The sequence below is a fragment of the Camarhynchus parvulus genome, chromosome 1 (genome assembly GCF_901933205.1).
Source record: "Camarhynchus parvulus chromosome 1, STF_HiC, whole genome shotgun sequence".
In the NCBI taxonomy this organism is placed as follows: Eukaryota; Metazoa; Chordata; class Aves; order Passeriformes; family Thraupidae; genus Camarhynchus; species Camarhynchus parvulus.
This window is the reverse complement of record NC_044571.1, coordinates 89,357,730-89,384,684: the sequence shown is the minus strand read 5'-3', so window position 1 is coordinate 89,384,684 and position 26,955 is coordinate 89,357,730. Positions and strand designations below refer to the sequence as shown.

At 43.4% G+C, this 26,955-nt stretch overlaps 1 protein-coding gene across 4 annotated transcripts in view; it reads right to left on the bottom strand.

The window, feature by feature from the left end:
- Positions 1 to 4,346: 4,346 nt before the first annotated feature.
- TBX15 (T-box transcription factor 15) overlaps positions 4,347 to 26,955 on the bottom strand; it is a 103,384-nt gene continuing 80,775 nt past the window's right edge. For all 4 annotated transcript variants that reach the window (XM_030944557.1, XM_030944542.1, XM_030944550.1 and 1 more), the window contains exons 7-8: positions 20,343 to 20,440; positions 4,347 to 6,520 (exon numbers count right to left, since the gene is read on the bottom strand). In XM_030944557.1, coding sequence (XP_030800417.1) covers positions 5,736 to 6,520; positions 20,343 to 20,440 — 883 coding nt within the window. In that variant the 3' untranslated portion in view covers positions 4,347 to 5,735. The remainder of the gene's footprint in view (positions 6,521 to 20,342; positions 20,441 to 26,955) is intronic.

Here is a 26,955-nt window from a genome sequence, read left to right as displayed (position 1 = left end):
TGCCTTTGGGGTGATAAGCAGCAGTGACTGTGGAGAAGTAACCCTTGAAAGGAGTTATATGGATTTTAGTTACATTCTATGCAGTTTCCTAGATAGCAATTACACACAAACTATAAGAAGCAGTGAGAAAACGGAGTGAGCCACCTTTCCAGCAGGAGTTTTGTGGGTCAGCACCAGGCTACAGAAGCCTCTCCCAGCCGACCCACAGAGAAGCTCTCAGAAATGACCCCATCTGTGGATTCAAAATGCTGGGCTACAGACTTGGCCAAAAAGTTTGCTCCTGCAGTCTGCCTCTCTATAGAAGAAAAAATACTGAAGGAGTCAGATGTTCCCTGGACAGGAACTGGCTTATTTATAGCAAACTGTCCCTTGGCCACACCAGCACCCTCCTCATGAAGTCCTGTCACTGCTTTTATATTGCATTTCTACTGCATCTGTGGCATGCAATGGACATGCTCAGACATTCCTCTGCCCAGCCCTTGGCTGCATTTTCATGTTGTTGTTTCATTTAGAGTGATGCCCAACAAGCAGCATCCAGCAAAGCTGATCTGCTAGTGCTGATCCCACGTGGGATGGGTGCTCTAGGTCAATGCAGCTATTCTAGTTGGGGGGAAAAATAATCTGAAGACTCTAAAATTTTTTTTATGGCAGATGCTATCTGTCAGCCCTCACCGACCTCAGTAAAGCTTCAATCAGTATGTAATAAATGAGGCACTCTAGTAGATCATCTTCTGCAATTTTTGCTGTAGTGTCTTGTAGGGCCCCAAAAAATAGAAAACACTTCCCAAAGCATTAACTTGGCCCATTCAACTCAGCAAACTCTAAGTCCATTTAATTTTGAGTTACTCAAAATTCCTGTAAGAGGGAATTAGAAGAAGAAAGAAAGAAAGACAGAAAAGACATAGAAAAGGACAAATATAGCCACCACTCCTGGTTCCTGTAGTGTTCAGCTGATAGAAGTTACAAGAGGATGTAGGGTCAAGACATGTCCTTGCTGCATGTCCTGGGTTAAATACCCTTTGGCTTTCCTGGGCCCTTCCTCCATGTGGGACTTCTGGTCATTTTTGGAGCTGGATTAGGGACTCCAGAGAGGAATGCATTGCCTCTGGTGTGCAAGGGATTGGCAGCCACTGCCAGGCTGGGATACAGACCCTAGGAATAGGGTGGACAGGGCAGGGCACCCCCTCTCCAGGGCAAGACCCGACCTGTCCTTACCCCTCACACACACACACACACAATGTTTCAAACCAGCAATGCTTCCAGCCTCTCACATTCTTCACAGAGTGTCACAGCCTGTACAACTTAATTTACATTTATGTTTGTGCCCTGAACCATTTTGCTTTAGCACATAGTGCTTACATTTCCTCCGGGAACACTGTGTTGCCCTGGATTGCAGCGTCCCGGCATTGCTGAGCGGCACTGACTGTGGTAATATTTATGTCCTGTGCCTGTCAGTGTGCTAAGGAATGAAGCTAAATAAATTCTGTAGAGCTTGCAAACCCACCCTGATTATTTTTGTGCCATTCTTTTCATTTCTGTAACAAGCTGTCAGGTTTGCACTTGGAACAGCCTGTGTTGTAAGATGAAGGATCTCCACTGAGATTTCCATTACTCCTTCTATGACTTGGATTCAGCTTTTACGAAGGGATACTTCTTCAGAGACGTTCATGATATTTGACCTTTTAAATTCGCAGCAGCAAACCGGGAGATACAGAGCCTTCTTTTCTCCTGGACTGGAAACCAGAAACCTGCATGGGCTAAGGCCAAATGGGCCAGCCCAGGAGAGGCGGAGTTGAGAGCCCCTGGCTTCTGCAGCTCTTGGCGGATCCTCTGGTGTTTCATAACATCCATATGCCAGAGGAAACTTGTGGTTGGGGGCTTGCATGCAGGACACCTGTTCCTTGTGTGGCTTCTCTGAATGAGATGTTACATGGTGGCCTTCCCAGCACTGGGAAAATTAACAAGGTCCCTGCCCTCCTGCACTGTCTGTTCTAAAGAAACATGTGAGAATTTCCATCCCAAAGCTGCTTAAAGCTGGCCAAAGCATTCAAATGTTCGTGGTAAAGTAGGGAAGGAAGGAAGGGGACAGGAACCGCAGCACTGCTGCCTCTGCCTCCCACACACACATGCTGTGCAAATGAGCCATCAAAGGGCTCCTGGATCAGAGGGGACCATGCCAGGAGGGCTCCCAAGCCCTGTGGTCAGGGCAGTCACCCAAGGAAAGGGAGTCTGCCGGGGTTGGCTGCTGTGTGTTCTGCAACCCAGGCTGCCCACCAGCCCAGCTGGACCCTGGGTGATCTCACACTGATCCCAGCGCGTCTGTCCCGTTCTCCCCTGCTATCACCTCTCTCTGGGAAGCCCCGGTAAGAAGTGGCAAATGGCTCAGGGCCTTGTGTCCATACGTGGGTGGCAGGGGGAGAAGAGCCACTGCTGTACAGGAAACTCCTGTCACACCTGGGTCCACTTCAAATATAATGCTTACATCATCTTTCCGGGGTGGTGTCAAGGCCTTAAGCAGGTTATCTGCTCAGGGGAGTGTTACCCTTGTGCACCTAAACAAGCACTAAATAAATAATTTTAACAAATTTGTTCCATTATTTCTGATACTGCCTCCCAAACACTGCTCTGGTTTCACTTTGCACAGTGACTGCCAAGGAAAAAGTGCAATATTTTTTTTCCCATTTCACTATTACCCTGTTTTTAATCCTCATAAACTGTCAGTGCAACTTTCACACCAAGTACTATTTGTGTACTTACATCTTAACATCTTGGAACATGGAAGCCTCTCGTATTTTTTTCCTATTTTTTTCAGTTTTGATGCTGACTATTCTGACCCTGCAGCAACAAAACGCTAAGGAATAACTACTATCTAGCTATCTAAGTTTTATTTATGTGCCCCATAAGAGTTAAATAAATATGTCTATAAATAAGGTCCATGAATGCTCACCCTGGGGTCAATATGCTTCATACCAAAAGGAATTTCAATTTGTACTAATGCAGTAAGATTTTCGGAAGAATATGGTTGGATCAGGGAAAAACGTACTCAATAACATGAAGGATCACACTGCTAAACAGTGTGGGTGACCATTCTAAAGCTCTTACCCATGGATTCCTACTAAAATGTGTGGAAATTTAGATACCAGTTCTTCACACTAATATTGAAGTTGTGCCCTGCATATGTGTTTTACCTTTTTGAGCTATTGTTTCCAGTGATCTTTTTTTATTCTTTCTTTTTTTTGTTTAATCCAGATTAGACGTGTATTTTGATACAGACAATGATTTTGATTTTGTTGAGTCTCTTCTTCTAGCTGAAATACAGACTGACTCACAAAGAATTCAACTGATTAAATAAGAAAGAGCAATCTAATGCAAAGAGCCAGCAGAAGGAAATACTGGTTCATACAACATACTATTAACATGTAGAAACTGTTGCCATAAAATGGAATTAAACCCAAAAGCAAACATCAAAGCACAGGTTGAAGGGCATTTCTGAAAGATTCTGAAAGGATTTTTAAAAGGCTCTAAAACTCCCTGGTCAAGATTAAACCAATAATTCATTATTAGGGGTAAACAAAAGACAACGAGGTGAAGGACAGATTGTCCCCACCCATAATCCCCCCTACCCTTTTCAGCAGTATCCAAGGCTAGACACAGTAAAAGCCAGAATACAGTCAGACAGACTAGCGCAGAACTGGGAATGGCATTGGTATATTTATCTTCCCTTGTTAAAACAAAAATAAAGAAATGCTTGCAGAATTGATCTTTAAAGGTCTTTCTACCTTTCTGGTGCTTTTTCAATTCAGAGGAAAAGAAGTTTATTGACACAAGGAAAGCTGTAAACTCTGCAGCCATAACTTACAGCCAGGTTTAAAGGGGCTTCAGCCTCCCACAGCTTTCAGTATTAATGTCTCAATCTCATATTAGAATTATAAATAATTCTAATAATTATAGAAATAAAATAAAAAACTGACACCTAGCCCCAAATTGCCTTTTAGAATTATTTTTATATTATAAATAAACTATATGGCTATTTTTAAGTATCACGGACTGTACTGACTGTGAAAAATTGTTCTGAAGAGCTTCTTCAATAATCAAAATAACAACTCAAGCTGTTTTTAAGAGACACTTCCTGTGAAGAAGACAACTTACAAACTCCAAGGACTCAATTTTTAAAATTTCTTGAGAAGACAGAATTTTTATTTTTATTGCAATATTGCCTGGCCTTCACAATCTGGCACCATATCGTCACCCTTTCTGTTGTGCAAACACATGTGGCAGTATTTTCAAAATGTCTGTCTCTAGAAAACCACTGAGGAAGCCTCACAGACAGAGAAGAACACAGAAGGAACAATTGCAAAGATTTATTTAGCGCTTTCTGTGCTTGGCACTTAGAAACAGAGTTCCGTGCATAGGGCAAATCTTTATACAGCTTTTTCTTCATACATATTTTACATACCATTTTTATTGCCCTCTTTTATATTCATAATATTGAATACCCCACTAGGCATATAAATACATTTATCTACAACACCTCACAACAACTCTCAATAATATCTGTATTCTGTTATTTGGTATTTGCATTTTCACACAACTTAAATGCATAGCTTGCACCAAGCTACAATTGTTTTCTTATTTTTAAAGGATTTGAAGAGAAAAAAAGAAAAAAAAAGAACAAGGGAAAAAAACAGAAAAGAAGATGTTAAAAGGCAATGATCTATTTGGTTAAACAGAGACCATGTGGCAGGTGGAAGGTTGGCAAATACTCAACCTCACTGTTTCTGAAATGCTAATGGTTTTCTACGGCAACTCTCACATGCAAGGTCAGCTGCACTCCTGTAGAGCTCTCTTTTCTCATCACTCTTCCCCATGAGCTCAGTCTGGACAGTTTCTTCCCAGTGGGATGAGTGCTGTGGGAGACACACATTCCCCACAAAGGCTGTCATCCATTCCATTTTGCTGCGTTACTTCCAGTCAAGCCAACAGGAGCTGAGCCCCCTCCCCCCATTCACCTTTCCAAAGTTCCATCCCCGCTTCTGTCTGAGGCTCATTTGCGAGCTAAAACTTTGCTCTGCTCTCTCTCCCACCTTCATCTGCATGTTGGATGCTGGTGAGCTCTACCTCCATAAAGAAGCAGCTGGTTGGGTAGAGCCATGGTGAGAATGAGAAACCTCTTCAGAAGAAGCTCCAGCCCTGCAGCGCCATTCCTGTGCTACAGTGGAAGGAAGACCCACAGGCCTTGCTGGTTTCAGTAATGGCCTGAGCCACTCTGGCAGTGAGGAATTGTCTGGGAAGAGGGAGGTCTTTAGACCTTTGGGCAGTGCAGCTTCAGAGGATGAAGCCCTGGGAGACTGCCCTTCTTCAACACTTGGAGGAGACAGCACAGGGAATGGATCCCTCCACGCTGAAAGCTCACACTGCCTAAAGTTAATGCATAAAACAGTAAATACAGCTGCTTCTCTCCAGCTCCTTGTTAAAGTCATGCCCTCTTCTCTGCAATGTCCAGAAAAAGCAGATGCTACCAGTCTGGAGGCCCTGGGCTACAACAAGTGGCGATGGCTGTCAGTCGAGGCTCTCCAGAAGGTTCTGGGGCACACACCTAGATGGCTTATGTTCTTGTTTATTGTTACAATACTAGTTCCACTATAAGTTTGAAGGCAAAAGAGTACTGGGATGGGGTCACCCCTGGGAAGGATGAAGGGCCGGCTGCCTTCGATGCCAAGGAGAGGCAAGGCTTGTTAGACCATGTGCACAGACATCTGTGAGGAGGAGCCCTGGACCGCTCCGTACTGCCTGTTGTCACAGGCGGCCGCCGTCTGCTGGTTGCTGGAGGGAGGGCTGATCATGTGCATCCCATGATCCATCCCTGTGGAAAGGTATTGCCTCTCTCCAAAGGCCCCACTGGAGGGGGAAGAGCAGAGTAAAGTGCTTTGGGAGGTGGTGAGTTTCTCTGGGCTTGCCGCCAGCCTGGGGGAAGCAGGGAAATTGTATCCATAGAGGTTGTAGGGATTGTGCAGGGAGAAGGCATTGTAGGAGCTCTGCTGCATGTGGCCGCCACCAAACATGTGTGAAGAGGAGGAGGTGGAGGCAGGGTTGCCTGCTTGCATGACATACTGAAACTGGGAGCTGGGGAAAGATCCCAGCTGGCCGCTGTACGCCTCCATCTTGCTGTTGCTGGGCAGGGAGGAAGGAGCTGGCATTCCTGAGATCAAGGAGGGAGTCCTCTGAGGCATGAAGGTTTCGGAGGGCTGTGAGGCAGAAGCGCTGCTGCTCTGCAGCCGGTTGTAGCCCCCGTCGCTCAGCCCTGGGTAGCTCTGCAGCGCTGCCATGTTGCTTCTGGCGCAGGGAGGATAATCAGACAGGTTGAGGTTGCAAAGCTGAGTCTCCCGGCAGCCAACATTGAAAGTGTTGGGGGCCAGATGGAAGGCTGGAGGAGAGCAGGATGGAGAGAGAAGGTGAGAAGAAGCGGATGGTGATGGGGTCCCCGTGCTGGAGGTGGTTGGGGACGTTCCTGTGCTGCCTCCTGCAAAACAAAACACATGGGAGGATGTTCAGCACCCAGAACCACATCTGCAAAATGAGATGGCCTCATTGAAAAACAGCTTAGTCCAATAAAGAAGCAAGGGTGGTAAAATGGCCACTGGAAAACTCAGCCTTTCTTGGCAAGGGCCCTCGCTTTATTAATAGCATCCCTTGGTCTTTCCTTCTGCTTTTTTGTTACGACTTTGTATTTCAACAGACATTTTAAAAGGGAATACTTTTAAAATGGGAGAGGGAAGCAAGCCTGCCACAGAGTAACCCAAGGCATTGGGAAAAGCTGCGAGGAACGATAGCTCCATCAGTCAAGAGATTTGCCATTTCCAGGCATGTTTATCTAGTTATCTTTAGAGGGGGAAAAAAAACTAAATTTCTTCTATCTCCTGGTCTACAGGAAGATCCCCAGTCAGTGAACTGTATGGTCCCACTGCAAACACGCCTTATCATCTGCTCGGGTTTCGGGGCCTTGCGGTGGGAAGTGGCTGAAAGCGTGTTGGACTTTGCACTGTTCAGCATTTTTGTCAGCTGGCTCACAGTGCAGCAGCACTGATTCAAACCAGAAGTAACACTAAAATGAAGGGACACAGTTTCAACCTATATCCTGCTCCACAGAGTACAGAAAGGGGACGTGTCAGGATTTTCAATCATGTGTGTAAAATTTAAAAGGGATTCCATATGTTGTACCACTGATGTTAACAAAATATTGATATATATGCGTGTCAGTAGTATCAGCGCGTTATACAATATTTATGCTACGAATGATGGAATTGACCATTCTGCACAGCAGGGATGCTCACATGTTCTGACCTGGGAAAACAATACTGTGTACTACTACCAAGAATGGTAGCAAACTGAAAGTAAGGGTTATGAAAAAGATGATGGCACAATTTTGAGCTTAAGAAGTGATTATTTATAGGCAACATTCTGAACTGGAGGAAGTTTCCTTGAACAACCAGGAAAATCAGTTCTGTGCTTAAAAGAATTCAGTTTTCTGATGTGAAAACTTTTATTTTCATTTGATGATTCTCTTTGTACGAGATTCCCTTTCTGCATTAGGGCAACTAACAGTGTAGACTCTTGTAAAAGGACCAAAGAAGTGCTGGTGAAAAAATTTGACCAGGGAATAAACAGACCCATAGGAACTGGGAAGCAGCATTTCCAACAAGGTAGAAGATTACAGATGAGAGGCAAAGGGAACTGAAAAGACAGTGTTTGAATGGGCGGGTGAAATTTCACCAAGGCAGAGATTGCACACTGAGGATTAAAAATAAGGGACAACTTTTTCGTGCATCACCTTATGGAAAAAAATCTAGCAGGATTTTGAGACCAGTCTAGGTCTGTTGCTGAGAAAAAAAAAAAAAAGAGATAACTTAATGCAGTGTTGCTTGATGAAAGAGAATAGGTGATGCTAGTGGTTAAGAGATGGACTAGAAAAACATGTTCTGTGTCACTATATGACGGTGAGAATGAAAGTGAGATTATATCTGAATCTGACACATCTAGGGTGAAACGGGATGGGGAGTGAAGTGAAAATGTAACCTTAAGACACTAATATTTTTTTTTTTTTTTTTTTTTTTTTTAATCCAGATTCAGAAAAAAATGAAGAAAAACAGCACTGGGTAAGCACAGCCTGGAGTGACTGCTGTTGACCCAGGCAACACCAGTTATTGCTGAGCCACTGACTCCTTTTGTCATTCATTCCAAAGCATAAAAGAGAAGCATTGCATCAAGTTTCCATTAAAGAAAATGAGAGAAACTGAATTTTCAAATGCCACCATGGACTCTGCTTTCACTTCTTGACAATACAGAAATGCTCAAACTTGCTCATGCATTTTAGCTCCAAAGTTCAAAGGCTTGTTGTGTAAGTTTCTAGTTTAGCATTTATTTTAAAGGCTACATTTTCCTGGTTCATTTAATGTCTCTGTCAGACAACCTTGGGCTATTTTGGCTGTGGTCAGTAAAGATGGTACCTCCTTCAGCCTTTGTCCCTATCTCTCTTTTACAGGTTGTCAATACTGCAGTAGGGTTAGCAGAAGGGAAGGTTGGCTTCTACACAAGTAGTTCCACTCCAGCCTGTTTTAGTTGAAATTACTGAAAAAGGTGAGATTGAACACAACTAAAGACACTATTTTTGTTAGCCTTGCTGTAAAGAGCACAACCTCTAACAGGGAGAACAGGCAGACAGCTGAATTCATGTATCATCTTCTAGTTATCCAAGTCCAAAATATAGAGATCAAACAATCACAAAACAAATACAGCACAAAGTGAGATGTATTTAGCCCACAGTAATCCTGCTTTTGACTCTTTACACCATTTATTTCATGAACAAACTGCAGAAAGTGACTCCCTTGCTGACAGTGTCTGGAGAATAAGTGATAAAGCACATGTATGCATGTATGAGTATTTAATGATCTGTTTGAAATAGAATATATAGAATAAATTATTAAATACAATGTCTTAATTTCAGCCCCAGAGCTAAACTTTATCAACTCAGTAGGAGAAAAGTGCATATTAGTTACCACTGTAAACAGCCAACTGTGAGTTCCCTTACTGAACTGAACCACCAGAGTTACAAAGTACAACCAGAGTAAAAAGTGCAGACTGTGAATTCCTACCTATTCCTGAATTTTCCAAATCTGTTTGCTTACAAGAATTTTCTAACAAGCAAGTTCTTAACTTTGCCAACCTTGTTTTGAAACTTTAAACTTTATGATTTCCTAATCTTTTTCTATTAATTCTAGCATTAATATTTGAAACCTTGAGTTTTTAATATGTTCACAGATATGAATATATCTCTCTCTCACTTTCTCTAGAGGATATATTACAGTGTGACATCTGCCTGTGACTTACATGGCTGTCAAAGATACTCAGAAGACAATCTAGAAAGAATAAAGGAGTGAATCCTTCATCCTGCTTGTTGGAATAAGGATCCTTAAGATGTGAGAGGAGGGTACAGGGAGATCTGCTCATATAATTTGCATTTAAATTGGGGGTCATTAGACTTTATTCATCTGCTGAGAAGCTACAATCCAGTTGTACCCATAACTGAGGCTTTGGTTGCACACAGTAAGTTTTGCTTGTTAGCAGTTTCAAGGGTCGCTTAATGGTTCCAAAACTGAGAACTGCACATTTCAGGTCACCTCCTAAGAAGGATTGAGTGATTTTGGTTTGAATAATCCCTATTTGCAGGCCAACAGGAAAACCCTGAAGTGACAACACAACAGTTAAGAAATAGAGTAAAAAAGACTTTTTTTTTCCTCTGTAACTTCAAAATGATGAGGAGGTAAGAGATCCATCAACGTGAGCAAGTACCAAACCTGACAAGTTTCTTTCAAGAATGCTTTGCTACCGATGCCAACCACAAGCACAGGCCACACCACACTACTGCTGCAACAGAGCATAATGCAGAAGCAAGAAATTCCTGATCATTTGCAGAGTAATTTTTACACCTTTAAGTGGAACAGGAAATAATACAAAGCAAGGCCTGTCTCAGGTCATTCTCTTGTGACCAGCTCCACTCTGCTCTGAAGGACATTTCTTAGCCATCTTTGCTGGCAGCCCTAAGTGTGGGCCATACACAACCTGGACTTTTGTGAAGTTATAACTTGGTCTGTAGTTGTTACAAAGTCAGCCAAATACCCCTAGAGATGGCAGCAAGCCCAGTAAATATATCCACACCATACCACAGTCTTGGAAAAACAGATGTGTGTGTCATTTCAATGGAAGGCATGGATAGAAACCAATCTAGCTAAACTGATACACAAAACTATGTTAGGTCTGGTTTAAGTCAACTGAAACCACATTTAAGCAAGAATAAAATGAATCCCTTGATAGTTGTCCTCTGTTCCTTTTCTCTACCCACCATTTCCCCTGGAAATAATTGCCAACACCAAAAGCATTTACCAGCAATGTCACAGTATCTCTCACCTCCACACTTACCACGATTCCAGAGTGATTAATTACGACTTTGAGCAGTCCCTACAAGAGCATTTTTTGGCTCTGCAGGCATTGGTTCCACATATGTGCCATTATTGATCCACATTTGTATAAAATAGAAGGTTCAGAATTTTAAAGGCCCCTCCTTTGTATCTGAAGCCTGTCCCACAGGGCAGAGGAAAGTGTCTGTCCTCACAGTGTCCTGCTATTCTGTCCAGGGTTTAGCCAAGCAATGCTGTCATCCTGAAAGGAGCTGGTTCTCTGGGCATACAAGTGATAACTAAGTTGACCTTATCAAAAGGACAGAAGCTTATTATGTACACCACCTTTCAATGAGGGGAACTGGAGAATGATCAAGTGCAAGAGAAGTCAAAATTTGCAAACTAGGACCGAGAAGTTGGGGAAAAGAAGAATGAAATCATGGTGGAAGACAGAGAGACCATGTGGAAAGGGTAGGATGTAAACACAAACCTTCCTCTTGTCACTCTTATGACACCAAATAGAAATGCTGTCTGTGCACCAGTGTCAGGTACATGCCCACAAGAAATTACAGCTTTTCCTTTGGGTATCAACAAGAGGTACCATTAAAATATAATCTCAAATAGCTTATGACTGGCATTTCCTTCCTGTCACATAGGTCCATCTACACCACAGTAATGGTGCTGTCTTCCTGTATGTCCCAAATAAACCCTTGCTTTTGCTTTTACCTAGATGGAGCTTGTGTTAAGGACAATTTTAGGGCAAACTGCAGCCCAAGCATACACAGTCCATAAGGTATGATGTGCCTTAAAATGAGGGGTTGGAATATTCTGGAAACATTCAGCGTGCCAGGGCATCTGAAATGCTACAGGGACCTCTTCCACAGAAGGCAGGTCACGTAGAGAACTTCTAACACTGCAGTGTAGATGGAAAATGCATCTGCCAGCAGCCAGCATTTGCCAAAGGAGCTTTCTGGCAACAGCAAGATAGTGGGGAGAGCATCAGTGCCAAGGGAGTCTGAAGCAATTGTGCATGGAAAATTTTCTGGGATCTCTCTTACGAATGACACCATACTATTCGCTTGACCCTCAACTTATCCCAACCTCCTTTATCTGAAAGGTGCACATAAATCAGACTTTAGACTCTGCTGCAGCACATTTTCCTTGCTAATGTTTCCAGGCATTCGAAACATTAGCATCCATCACCTGCAGTGCCTCCTTAGAAACCTCTTGGTCCCTGAAGTCCTTGCTCAGTGCAGAGCTGCCTTCAGCAAAACATCCCTGAACATGAATGCCTGTGCAATGGTAGAGTCTCACCAGACAGACAAGAGCTTTAGAGAAGCTTGGGCAACTTGGTCACAGCCTGCAGTTCTCAGCGCAGCTGGTCTCACACAGGGGTGACCTGGTATTCACTGTCACATTGTAAACAGATGCGGCTGCATGTCCTCAGAGTTTGTGCTTTACTTTCTGACAAGGATGGGAACAGCAAGGTGGTTTATATTACGATTTTATGTTTTGATGGGTCAGGCAGCACAAAGCTACTCTTTGACTGCAAGAGCTTAGCCCACTCCCACCTACAAGCGGGTTTAACTTGTGGCCAGACACGAACCACGGGGTCAGCATGGTCAGCCCACGGCCTGCAGGCTCTGCTGAGCCCACAGGACATTGTCCAGCCCACAGCCTCAGCCAGGCCATCTCCTTCCACCTCCATATGTGAACAGGACCTGATGCTTGGATTGATAGGTGCACAACCTCACCTGGAGGAGCCACAGACCCTCTTCTGACACCTGCCCAAGATGTTGGCATCTTCATCGTATGATGGGCATGTGTCCATCATATGGGGGTGCTGAAAAAAAGGGACTGTGGCCACTAGTCATTCACCTGGCTCACAACTCTCCTCCTGGCACTTAAATTGGGCAAATAAGCCCTCCTGAGAAGTAGTTTATATTCACTTGGGCACAGAGCCATGCTAATGCAACTCTCCAGCTTTCCAAATGGAGCTGGCCAGGAGCTGGCATGTGTCTGGCCAGCAAGGAGCACAGAGAAGCCTGCCCATGCAGATGTACTCCAAGTCATTTCTGAAAGGTCTGGTTTTCGTGAGGACTCTACAGTCTTGGATACATATATACAGGGTCTTTCTAAAGCACAGGAAAGAGCAGCTCTTACCAGTGTTTTGCAGTGTCCTATCCTCAGACACAACAGTAAATAATTGTAATGGCATGTATGCAGGGGAATAAATTTGAACAAAAAGGTAAATCCCACTACCATTCTGTGCACTTCCAAACACATGCACACTAAGTATGGCATATGAAATTTACTCTCTGCCTTCCAAGTCACTTCACCTTTGGTCGCAGAAGAAAAATTAAAATTTTTAATTGCCCAAGGATGGGAATCTGAGGGAGTAATGAGGTCAGGAGGGAGGGTTTGTGCAGACTGCCAGGTGGTCTGACAGATAGATTATGAGGCCAGAGTGTGCCACTGTAACTATCTGATCTCATGTCCTTTTGGAGCCAGGTGTAACACAAACCTGGATCCATTTCTGCTTCAAGCAGCACATGCCTCAGTCCTGCTTGGTGCCTTCAGACATCTAAATGCCACAATATCAGGTGTCACTCCTGCTGTCACCTATCATGGCAACTTTTTCCTTGCAAGTATAACTGGCAGCCCAAGGTCTCTGCTCCCAATCCTAGCTCTCCAAAATTCAAGCCTAAAACCTCCAGAAGGACTGAAAGGTTCTTCATCACCATTATTACCCCTCTGAGTTCCCTCTTCACCACCTCGGAAAACTAAATGGCTTTGATGCCTGTTCCTTGTCTTCTCACCAAGAAAGAGCAGGGCCACCTGGTCTGTGACATGCTGGACTCTCTCTTCATTCCTTCCCTATTTTTAGGAATGAAAACTTCCCACTTTCATGGGAATGAGAGCCATTTCTGTCTTCACAGAGTATAGCTGCCTTTTTTCTCTCTAGAGCCCTTGGCCAATTATCAAATTATGAATCCGCTGGTAAAATCTTTAAAAGGCCCAAATGAGACTCAAATCCTACTGTGTGCCAAGTTGCTGGGTTGTAGAGGAAACATAAAGAGTGCTTTGTAGTTCTTTGGGATACAGCTCACAGAGCACATAAAAAAAGAAGATAATTACAGCAATAGATTTAAGGGGGAAAGTATGTACTGTATGGCACAAAAGTGAGGAATGAAAGGAAATTTTGGTTAAGGTTAGCAAATTATAGAGAAGGACTTTTAAAATAAGTTTGCCTCAAATTACAAGAATCATTGGAATTAATGGTAGATCTAGAACAACTCAGAATAATACTTAACTTCCCTTTATGTTTTACAAATTTCTTCAAGGCAAACTGAGCAGTCAGAAAGTTAGAGATAAAACTTGCCTGAGTCATCCTCCAAGAAAAAATATTTTCAAGATCTAATGGTAAAAACCAACCTTCTTTTCTAATGTGGACAAAGAGTATGATTCAGGAGATGTGATTTTCATTCCCATCCATATCCAGAGCATCAAGACAGCAGAGGAAAAACATCAAAGTAGTGTGGCGAGTTCAAGGAACATGTAATTTTCTATTTATAAGAAAATTATTTGCTACTCTTAGCAAATTGTTCAAATCTTCAAAGTATCATAGCCCACCTCTAGTCATTCATGTGAAATCTGAACACCACTCACCAGATAACAGAGAGTTAGGCTTCAGCCACTGGAACTCAGGGTAATCACCTCTCTGGAGTAACAGAGCACTTCAGGCTCCTTTCAGGTCCTCAGGAAGTGGCACAGGCTTTGACTTCCAGCTTCCTGTGTCACATCTGGGAGGGCATTTTAATTTTCCAGTGAAGCACAAAAAATGTTCCTTCTTTATAGGAAAACTGTCTGCAGCTCAACCTAGGAGAAGCTGGAACAGTGTTTTTTCCCTGGTGCTTTGTTTAAATGAGGCAATCTACAAGCCATTGGAAGTATGTAGCAGAAACCAGTGCTTGATCCCAATAACTCTGGCAACAAATGCTCTGTTTCCAATCTCCTCTTCAAGGTTAAAAGAATCAAGCAGATAATTGAGTCCACACCCAGCTATCTGACCTCTGCCAATGGCCTAGACTGTTTACAATTGATTTCAAAAGGGAAGCAGAATCCAGATTATCCTAGTGGTGTTGCTGACAGATCTGATGGCTGCCTTTGGGAGGCAAGGGGCCAATCAGATGCATTTGTAGGTGGTTCAACCTCCCTTGGCATAGGCAGCTCCACTCTTTTGGGAGATGCTATTTTTGGGATCTAGGATCTCAGATAAAGCCAAAAGGATCTTAACAGTTATACACTTCTTTCTGTCTCCAGGCCTCTGTGATGCCTTCAGATGAAGTTCTGGAGGGCTCAGTCATCGTTCCACTTCACACCAGTACACATTCGTGTGTTCAGGGTTTTGTTTTCATATGGGTGCAATCAGGGCAGCTCTCTGAGCACCACCCCTAAGGGGGAAGAGTATTATACTGAATAAATTACAGGCAGTACAGACAAACTTTGGCAAGAGAGAGGTGATGCCTGCCCAGAAAGGGTAATGTTTACAGACAGAGAAGCTGGAAAAGCAGCAACACCTCAGCTCGGGGTATCTGTCTCACATCTGCTGATAGCCCGTGCAGACTTAGGGTCTGTCTGGAAACGTCGTTACTACAAGAAAACATTGTTCCTTTCCAGCAGTAAATGAGACATTTGAATCTCTTCCACACCGAGGAGAGGGAGCCTTTTGTGTGTACCCTTGTTGACACAAGACTGCAGGGTTAAGATATTCCCCTCTCAGAAGGGGACAGTGAGACCTGTACTCAATCAGTTTGTACGTGCATGCTGCTCTAGAGATAGCACCAGCTGTCTCACCAGCAAGGAACACAGCCCTTTTTCCCTACAGCGCCCTTGTAGATGATTTCCAACACTGATCTCAAGAGCCATTAATGCCAATTTTGCAGACCCTCTAAGAGGTATATTCTCTACTCTCTACCTCCAGTCCAAGATCAATGCAGATGCTCAAGTTGATGGAGAAGGGATTGAATCTACTGTGTCTACCCTTTGTTGGATCCCTGGCAAAAGCACTTCTTCAAGAAAAGAGCCCATTTAGAAAGAAAGCTGCCCTGAGAGCTAACCAGTCCATTTTAAGATGTTTGACTCTTGTGGATTTGTTATTCATGCATCAAAACAGTAATTTAATGACGAAGTGAATTTTTATATGCTGCAAGCCTAGTGATAGATCACATCATGTGACTGTCACATTGGTCCTGAAGTTCTGCTTAGGAGGTACTTCTTCCTACCAACTGCCAGGGTACCTTTGATTTCATTTCTTGATAAGTCATCAGCTTTTGTAGGAAGGATTAGATACTGATCACTCTTCTAATATTGCCCCAGTGCCTTTATAGTCTCATATGTGCTCAGAAAACTTAGAGTCACTGATAGTGATCTGCTCATCACAATATCCTGTGGGAAACTGGATATCACAAATGAGCCAGCAACAGCTCTTTTTACTCTTAGTGACATAATGCAGAGTTACTGGAACTCTGATTTTTCTGATTTTCTTTTTTTCTCTCCCTTTTTTTTTTTTTTTTTTTTTTTTTTGTTTTTTATGTTCCCTTTTAAAATCAAGAAACTGAGCCACAAATTTTTAATAACGAGAATCTGGATAAGGTTCAATCTAAATTTTGAAAATATATTCCAATTAAAGGCTTTAATAGATTCTTGGCTTCCCGCATGTCTCACTGCCATATGCATTCAATAACACCAAGCCCCCTTTCTCACCAGCAGTAAGTAGACTGCAGTGTGGGTGACACCATTCCCCAGAAGGTCAGCTGCTCCTGGATTGCCATTTTTGGAACATTTCGTACAAAGATTTTTCTCAGGGGAGACTTCTTTCTTTCAAAGCTGGCTGCAGATCTGCTGTGATTGTGTCCAGCATGGTGCTCACTCTTGCAAAGCTGTGGATACTTTGGGATTATGCACTCCAAAAGAGAGGTTTTGTTCTCAAGCCAGGGGATTTCACTAAGAGTAGCAGCATGTTCTTTCCCTTGGTAGAGCAACATGGTGACCACTCAGGTCACAGACCTGCCAGGACTTGCTGATGAGCAGTCCTTCATTGCAACACGTGCAACTAAAGCTCATGGACCACGAGATTCAGCTGCACCAGGCATCTGCAACTGGGGGCGACATCAAACCCTCCAGTTTGCCTGGCAGCTGAAACCCATCATTGTGCAGATTAGAAAGTTATTCAATCCCTGCATGAAACAGCTGCATCCAGCACACCAAGTATCGATTTTGGTGTGTCCCTTGCTCCACATAAAGCTTGGTCCAAACAAATGAGCAAAGCACTAAGTTGTGGGTCAAATGGCAGAAAGGATAATGTGGAAAAAATTGTAGTATCTTTAGATAATTTTATCACATAGATGTGTCTGGAATGCTCTGTGCAGACTTGTATTTTAAGAAACTATTAAGAATCTGGAAAAGATCCCACTAAAAGATAAATTAAACAATTGGTTCTATTCACTTTCAGAGGTACAGAAGGGGGAGATAAAAACCTGGAAAACAATTAAATGTATGAAGAAGGTAGATGAGGGGAAATTTGTCCTTATCTCTTACACCCCACAAAAAGGGATAAACATTTAGTTAGAGCAGAAAACTTAAAGTCTCTTGAATGAAGCATATTTGCATGCTTGCAGGTTACCAAGCAATCCCTATTGCCCTTGCTACCTCTGTCCCCATCACTACTGACCATTTTGCAGTATTTTTGGAATTTGTACCTCTTAGGAACTGCAATAATTCATTTAGCTCTGGATAAGTTAGTGCTGGAACCAGACTCTGCAAAGTAATACTGGGATTGTCCTTACTGGAGGGCATATTTGTAGCTGTCACCTTGGAGATCAGTCAGCTCCTCATTTCAGAATACACACTAGCTTTTTGAAACTGGCACATGTGGCAGTAAATTAAATGCTCTCCAAAAAATCGTCACATTTATACAGTTATTTTTATCAGTCAAAATCTCTAACCTGGCCAAATAATTCAGTTGGATTTGTTAGGCAAAACTATCTTGGAAAATTCAGGTAGCACAGAAAAATTTGGCTTGAAAGCAAGGAAGACACCATATTTATGCTGCTGATGCCCCAAACTTTTGCCCCAGAAAGTGTAATTTTTCCTATTACAGTAGGATGGATCCGTCTCTGGAAAATCAAGACTGAATTCCACAGCTCCTACAGGGAAACTGTTACAGCACATCCTTAAACTTCATGTAACTAGAACCTACTGTATTTTTTCATATCACCACAGACAGTATCTTGTTTTAGCTCTTTTATCTATTCTCTCTCTCCTGACAGGCTGGATAACCATGGCTTGCTCCTCATCAGTCCTAGGCATGTGGCCACTCTTGCTGCCCTCATCTTGTCTCTCTGCAGTAAGAACTCACTCCTCTTTAGCTGCAGTGCACACATCTACTCCCAAAACTTTCCTGTAGCCCCCATGCAATTTCTCATCAAACATTTCAGGGAATAAAAGGAAAGCTTGCATTTCCTCAAATGTTTATTCAGAAATGTCACATATCCACCCAGCTTTGATGAAAAGAGCAGGATCTGGAATTAAAATATCAGTTTATTTAAAAAAAAACCCTGAAAGTTTCTAATTCATAAATATATAAGGGTATGAGATGACACCATGCAGCTCAGAGCACCGAAGATCCAGATGAGGGAGAGGAGGAAACTATGGGGCAAGTCACATCCACATAAAGTCTCAGAAGATCTGAGGTTCAGTAGCTTATGCTGATGTCAGCTCTTAAACAGCACTGATTTACTCACCTGTCACCCAGTTCATGTGCTTGAAAGCAAGGAGACAAAGAGGTGTGAGCATGATATATCCTGGTTGTCTTACATTTGGAGGGAGGAATCACATGTGGCTTAAAACCACCTCAGCATTTTTTGCTCCTTCTGTCAGCAGTTCCAAAGACTCCATACCAGCATGTTTGTCCTTGCCTTAGGGGACTGTCCCAGCAGCCAGAAATTAAAATAGAGCATGTTTGTACCTTAGCTTTCCACCTATTTTTGAGACCGGGGTCAGCTTGTTACAGCAGTTACCAGGGAGATGAGCACTATGAGGGTTGGAATATTTCTATTTATTATTTCACATGGCTAAATGCAGAGCTCAAAAAACCTTTTGTAATGAGTTGTTAGGTTTTGAGATCAACCTGTAAACACAGCTTCAGTTAAGGGCTGCCCTAGGCTTTACTGACTCTGGTGCAGTGGTGGTGGTCTGCACATGGCCTGTTGGTTACAGGGTACTGGCTCACTTTCTGGCTTTTCAGCTGCCAAACTATATTATAACAAGCTAAAAATACATTAAATATTTTCCTTTCCTAATATTACCTTACCACGTAAGCACTAGTTGGACCTGGCACTAGGATGTTATCTGATAACTGAGGGGAGGGAGGCAGGCGAGCCCGGATAGGGGGTGAGACATCGGAGAGAGGCTGCTCCAGTGACTGTGACCAGGAGGAGAGGCTGTTATGTTTCTATTTAGGTGGGTGATGAAAACATTTCTAAATCCTTGCTTTAACCCATCTCTGACCACATGCCCCACCACAAGTGCTCCTTGACACAAGCCCCTGAGCTTGTGCAAAATCCCTCCTGCCACATGGTGTGCTGTTCAAGAGGAGTTGTGTAGTAAGGTGAAGACCATGCATAGGGAGTCTAACAGACCTGCCTGGAGTGTGCTCTGTCCTACTTCTGTGCTGTGCCATCAGAAAAATTATTTAGCAGGCGACCTGGGCCCTGGGGTGTTGCATGTGGAACTGGCATGGAGGACAATCAACAAGCAAGAAGAGATTCCTCAGCTGAACACTCTTCTGATTCTGCCTCGGTGATGGGCAATGCCAACAGCCACCGCTGCTTCCCTGCATCCGGAGGAGAACACACCATCCATCCCTAGGTGGATTCAAGATCTGGAGGGAAGTTTTGGGGGTGATGTCAAGCTTGAATATGAGAGGCTGGAGAATCTTCTACACAGGGCAGGCATTTGGTATTGATTGCTTACCTTTGCTGGTGTCACATTTGAACACCATTTTGAATTGTTTCTTTTCTTGCGTGTATGTTGGAATAGAAAAAAAATCATCAGGCTGCTGCCTTGATAACTCTTTCTCAGTGATCACTGTTTTTAGCTAGAAATAGCTGCTCTAAAGTGAATGGGAAAGACCTACCTCTGCAAAAAGCAAAATAGCAACATGGCCTGAAACTAGAGATGAAAGCCCTACTTAACTAATGAGGTATGTAAAGGGCAGAAGCTATGAAAAGACACAGCATGAACACTTGGCCTATCCAATAATTCCTCCCAGATTCTTACCAGCAGAAAGTGTCTCCAGCAAGGCCACTGTGTTTTGAAATCGAGGTAGCATGACCCTAAAGGGAGACATTCTTGGCCTCCTAAAATTTCCAGAAGACAAATTCTCCCTGCCCCCCTTCCCCTTGTGTTTGCATACAAATGGCAAATGTAAACTGTAAATGGAGAACAACGTGTCTGACATGGTTGAGCATTTCCTCAGTCTTTCTGTGCCCTCTTCATGTTTAACTCATGCTGTGTACTTGGGCTGGTTTGCCCAACTCTACAATCCTTCCTCCTCCTCCTTCTAGCTCTTAGCACTCTAGCTCTTGGGAGACCAGGGAACCCAAGCGATTCCATTGCATCTCACAAGACGTGCACTGTCCACTGTTTCCATCCCCCTCTCTGCTCTGTGTCCTCTCACTTCAGCCAAGAGCTCAAAAATGTGTATGACATCCCCATTCCACTCGCTGGACACACAGCAAAGTGCAGTGCTGCTTTTATACCCTCTTCTCCTGCTCTTTCTACAGGAGAAAGAGCAATCTCTTTCTTGCCATCTCTTTGTTCACTCACCTTGCTGCTTCTGCATGGTAGTGAAATCTTCAAAGGTGAGAGTGCGCACAGGGGGCCTCCAAAAGGCATAGGTCTCCATGATGGCCTCCAGCCCCGTCCTGTGCAAAGGAAGGAAAAGAAGGAGTGAATAAGAATGTCAACCAGCTGGGGATACAGGCACTGAGGAAAGAAGGCTCTGACCTTGCTTGGCAAGCTGCTTGCCAGCGGCCACTGAAAGGTCACCTTGGCATCTGTGAATTCCTCAAGTGAGTCTTCCCGCACAGGTGCTGACCACGAGAGTAAAATGAAATTTCCCCAGCCCAGGATTTCAAAAGTTCCTAACGGTCTCTAAATGCCTTTTTCCTTTCTAGCAAGAATCTCAAGCCTTCTGTCTGCTTTCCAGGGGACACATGACTGTCAGCTCCTTAAGGCATACTCAATTTGTCATTGAGCGGCCCTCCACAATTTTGGATGTAAGCTGTCTTACAAATAAAGAAGGCCTGGGATTCAGACTATGTAATCAGAAAGATTTTGTGAATTGCCTTTCCCTGCCACTTCACAGTTGTGGACACTGTTTCAAAGTGCTACGAGAAGCCATCACAAAGGGAATCTTCTTGGATTTGAACTTCAACTAGAAATGCGTAAGATGCTCTTTCTAAAAGGTCAGTGATGTAGCTGCTTTGGGTCCCTAACTTGCCAAAAACATTTATCAAAGAGAAAAAGCCAAAAACCAAGTGAGAATTTTTCTTCTTGAAAGGCTGGGGTCTCAGATTATTTCTTGTTGTCACCACAAACTCCTAGCTCTGCTGGAAGTCTCTTAGTGCCACAGGCTCAGTGAGGACAGAGGTGTGTTATCAAACCCACTGGAGTTTTTTCCCAGGAAAAGTTCTCCTCAGTGGAAGGTGTACACTGCTCTGTTCCCCATTCCTCACCTTCCCCAGCCTGTTTTCCCACAGTAGGTTACAGCCCTTGCACTGAGTGAATACCAGGAGAGATTCTTCATCAAATGTGAGAACATATCCCCTTTCAATGCAAAAGGCACAACATCCCCAGAGCCTCTCATCAGATGTTGAGCTGACACTGGAGCTGCCTTTTCCTTCTGAAAAAGTCTTTCTGCACATGCCTCCACTCACTCAGTTAACTTTCCAAAGTCTCCCCGGAAGCTTGGATGCTTTAAATACATTGGAGTTGGCAAACCAAACTCTGTATTTTAAGAGGAGGTTTAGAAGAGAGGTTGTTGCATGGTGTTTATTAGCTGCTAAGCTGTTAGAAGTAGAAACAGAAGACATCTCTGCATAGCAGTCTCACACTAGTGCTGAGCACATTACAACAAAACTATTTGGTTAATACAGTGGCCTCTGCCAGCTCATGGAGCTCAGATGCAACAAGGCAGGGCAGAATTTGAACCCATCAGTTAAGCTGGGCTCTGTGTGCAGAAGCTGCCCTTTGACTACTGGTACCACCCCCAGGATTTCCTCTGCTCCCTGTGTGTAAGTCACACATGTTCAGACTCCATCTGCTTCTCAATACACACAGCCAGGAAGAGAACAGTACCTTTTTTGCAGCCTCAAAAAATGATCCCCAGCCCAAACACTGAGGGAAGACTTTCTGGTACTGGATATCCAGGGGGAATAAAATGTCCTGAGCAAGTTGCAATGCAGCCAGACCTGTTGTTGAAAGGACCTGCCTTGATGATTAGAACCACGTAATGTATCAGAAATGCAGACTGAAAGTTCCAGCTGTGCTACTCCAGCTGCTCTGTGTCTGCCACAGGATCCTGTGGGGAAGCAGGGAGGCCAACTTACCGAGAGCAGTGACACACTGGCTGGCTCAGTCCTTAGATCCCCAGGCACACAACCCCACTTTGCACCAGCACTGTGCTTCTAGCTCTGGTCTCACAACTCACTTCCAGCAAAATCCAGTCCCTAATAGGAGGTGGCTCATGGAGGCACTAAAAGTAGATTAAATCTATTACCCTTGCCTCTCCCAGGAGCCTACATCATTACCAGCTCAGCAATTGACTCATGGTTCAAAGTTTCTAGCTCTCCATCTAACACTTTCCCCTATATCAATACAATTCTCAAAGGCACCATATAATTTCTACTTCTGAAAGAAAAGGAATAAAAGAGAATAGCCAAGACATAATAAAAAGAAGAAATAAAACAGTAAATTGGGAATAATATATTGCTTTCAAGGGTTGGACTTGACTGTCTCTGTGAGCTGATAGGGGGTAAATGGCTGCACTGAGAGTGTCAGAGTAGCTTGTAAAGCTGCTCTATTCCTGCCCTGCATGTCAGAGGAAGGAAAGATGCCAACACCAACAGGGACCAACCTCCTCCTGCTCCAGGGGAGCAGTTCTACAACAGCCCCCTTGCTGTGAACACAGCTCCTGCCACCCTTCCCCTTCCACACTGTGACTGCTGGCAGCAACAGTGTGGCCTTGCCCTGCAAAGCTGAGGGCAGTGTGGTGTCACCGGTACCTGAAGAATGAATGTCAAACTCCACAGCTGGCTCTTCCTGCCCCAAATGTGAGTCCTTTACTCCCCACAAGTTTGCATATGTTGAACATGTGTATAAAATATCCTCTCTGAGCATGTGGGTGACAGAGCTCAAACTTACGTCCACTTCTCCTACGCACAAATTTAAGCCTCTATATACTAGACCAACCTTTTTTCCCCATTAGCTTGTGGGTTTCTTTCTTTTTTTTTTTATCTTTGGTTTCTGGGTTTTGGGGCTCTTTTTCTTCATGCAGAAAAAAAATGTTGTGTATGTTTTTGAAGCAACTTCTAAGCAGAACACATCCTTACTGAATTTTCACATCCTTCCAGGTGTCAGACCAGAGCCATGAGACAGCAGCTTAAGTGTGCTAACCTGCTAGGCACCTACCACACTATGAATGGAGTCTCGGAGAGGAAAAAACATTAATTCATGCTAAAAACAGCTCTTAGTGAGAAGGCACACCACCTTTGTGTACTGATTTTACAGCCCTAGCCCCAGCCTTTCTTATGTCTGTGATGTATTCCTATTTTTGAAGGAAAATGTTGAGGGGATGAGCTGGGAATCAAGAAATTTAATCCCTGTCAACCGTAATAACTGTCTGTCCTGTAGCAGTTCATGACACTGGTGTGCTCCCACAGTCAGCAGAAATACTGGAGTGCCATTCTGTGCATGTGTTCCACCCCCTAACAAGGAAAAGGATCCCCACCTGGCCAATGAAGAAACATTTTGGGACAATAATAAATGTTGACAAAAAAATAATTGTTTTCAGTGTTTCTGAAATACCAGGAAATTTGGAGGGCCTTTGCTGAAGGTTGCTGATACCAAGTGTGCTGAACATTATCCATGTGGCATCTACTTTCTCTTCCAAGGAACTGCGCTGAAAAATTAACTTTAAAATATCTATCAGGCCATAAACCCTTCCCTCTCACACCATCTTTATGAAGGAAGTAAAAAAAAAAATATCAGAAGAGGTCTCACTGCCAGCATTTTTTTAATAAGGTCAGTGCTTTAAAAGGTATCCAAAATTTGCTCTCTCTTTTTCATTCATTCTTTTATTTTTAGTGCTATAAAGTTTTAATAATAGGCAATAAATGAAACAGTTCCATTGCCTGAAAAATGAAACGAGCTATCTGTGCACCTCCATAATCCATCCCATATGGCTGGTCTTGCCATTCCCACTGCACACAGGATTCAGGCCATCATTTCATTGTTTGCTGGGGAAGCAAAACTATTGGCTCCAAGTGTCCTCCTGGCTCTCTTATCCTAGACAAAGCTCAAAGAGTATTTCCAAACAAACAACTTTTATTCACCTCAGCTGCCGACATCTGAAAGGAAAGTGCTGGTTTTTCCTACAGTTTAGGGGTTTTTTCTTCCATCACCCTTTTGAGTTTCCTGACTGTTTTCTCTTCTGGCTTCCTCCTGGATAAGGAGCTGCTGCAAGCATCCCACTGTCAGATGAACTTTACCCAGTCTCTAAAAATAACCTCTGTGGCATTAAACCTGCACCCTCACTACCCAAACATTTGGCTAGCTGAGCTCCATATGTCAAAAACTGGTTTCTCAATCTCTTGAAGTTCAGGAAAGCAACCAAGTAATAACCAGCCTTATTCATACATTATGTGGGTACCCTTTCACCACCAGGAATCTTCTCTTTCAACATCAGGAACTTCTCTTCTTGCATTTCTACAGAGACTTTATGTGCTTTTGCAAAAAGTGAGGAAAGCCCAAAAATCAGATACAGAGAATCTCTAATAAACATGAACTAGGATTGCCCTTCAATCACAGGCTACCTCTGCCATCCAACAAGGCTCATGGTTAAATTCCTGAACCCCATTACTTAACATGGTTTGAGTGCTCAAAGACTGCTTAACATTAGCAAGCTGCTGAGCTGTTTTCATCCTACCCTCTGAATCACCTCAGTGCTCCTTCTCCCAGCTCAAAGACTGAGGGAGTAAGGACTGGAGAGAGACACTCATGAAAATAAGTGACAGAGATCCAAGAAAGGATCTGGGAAAAGATTGCTCCTCCATATGGATACAGTCAGTCTCATCATGATGGGGTATCCCCAGAGCAGCAGGGTTTTAGCAGCCTCTTGCACTGATGAAGGGAGATCACAGTCATGAGGAAATAAAGAGGTAGGCTGCCAGCAGATGGAAGTGAAAGATCTAAATTGGAAGCTAGTTTTAAAAACAACAGTCACCTCCACAATTTCTGCAGCAGGACACAGTAATGAAACAATAACAATAAATAAGTGGAGGAAAAATATCCATCTCCATTTAATGGAAGAGCTTCAACATAAAGCAGAAAGGAAATATCCTAGGAAAGAAGTGGCTTAAGAGTTCTTTGTCTTCCACTATGTCCCTGGGAGTTCTTTCCTCCATCGTTTCCTGGCAAATAATCATGGCTCTAACTCAGTATCCAATGTCTCTGGAATAGAATGTCCTGGAGCTTCCTCAGAATTCTGTGTCTCTGTCTCTTGCTGCTACCATGCCTTTATTTTTTCTTTTAAGACTTTATACATAAAACCTCTTGAACATTTACTACTCACTTGCCTGATTCACAAATGGCCATACTTCAAATTACCCTATTTCTTTTGCAAAGGAGAAATGTTCATTTTCAGCAGGACCTTCTCCAGCCACAGCCAGATGCACTTCAGTTGACTGAAGCTGTGGGAAGGACGTGGGAAGTTGCAGAGTATCACAATTGTTTTTTGACCACTGATCCTAATGAGATTACAGAGTCACAAGGGAGAGAAAAGCCATCCAGCACAGTTAAGGAAAGTCCCATTTGAAAAGTCCTTTCCACACACAGCTTGGACTTCAATGCTTTCCTCCCTCCTATGGGAATATCTGTGTATGTGTCCTCTGGGAAGGAGGCAGCTGAGCATTTGTGTCCTCCCCTAGCTGACAACAGCAGTGCAACTGCAGCCAGACCCCTGCTTGTGAGGCAGGCGCCTGACTGCTATATATGCTTGCAAATACCTTTGCCTGTTTTTTTCTTCCTAAAGCCTCAGGCTGCTCCCTTTGATGTGTAATACCTTAAAGATTTTAATTCCTCTTTACATCAGCAGAGAGCCTTACTGAGCCCTCCCCACAGCTGCAGCCGTGTAGCAATTTCCTGCCCTTTCTTAAATCAATGAGCTACAGAGATCAGCAATTCCCAACCTTTTCAGGAAACTGTCCAAATTCACTGAGCTAGGACCTTATTAATGCCTTCCACATTAGTACAGCCCACCATGTACCTGGAACTGCATCAATCCCTCTCCCAAACCCTGCCCCCAGTGCAGCTGTATCTGTGCACACAGGGAAGATCTCATACCCAAGACACACTTTGCTTTCCCCACACAGGAGAGGAGAGCAGAATAAAAGTCACATATGCCTCAAGGAGAACTGATGATCACAGTGGGGATTAAATGAGAGTGGAATATCTTCATGCATAAATTCAGTAAGATGGGAGCTGAGCTCCCATCAGCTCTAGGTCAGTTAAATGCCTTCTTTGGGATGATGGAGAGTGTAGCACTGAAGTGAGTGGTGGAAAACACAGGGCAGTTGCCCATTCATGAGCACTGACCTCACCAAACTTCCTTATGAAGGAGACAGCAGTCCTGGTAAACACACACAACAGGAGCATGCAAGTAAAACTGAGTTACAGCGCCCATGGGGACAGCAAATGAGGGCTATGCACACAACTTTTACCCTGGGCTGCACACTCAGAGCTTTGCTTTACAACCCTAGGCTTCTTGTAATGTAGTCATATAGGTCTAATTGTATAAATTAAGGTTTAAAGCCTTTGTTACACTGATTTAAAGGATACCTACATCATTTAGATCTGAAATATTTAGATCTGCTGCACATTCTGCTGTAGGATTCATGAACAGCAGAAAAAGTTGAAACTTTTTTGGATTTTCTTACCTTTTTTTGATAACTCTGTAATGTCTTTTAGCAATACAATGGGGGGATTGATTAAAGCTCCATTTTAACTACTGTGCTGTTAAAATATGATTTCTTCCAAATAATATTTAAGGCGTTCTACTTAATTTTTCCATAAAATCATGACAAAATTAAGCAACACAGTCAAAGTGAAACCATTGGACACTGTTGGATAAAAATTGAAATTATGTGGAACTAGAACATTT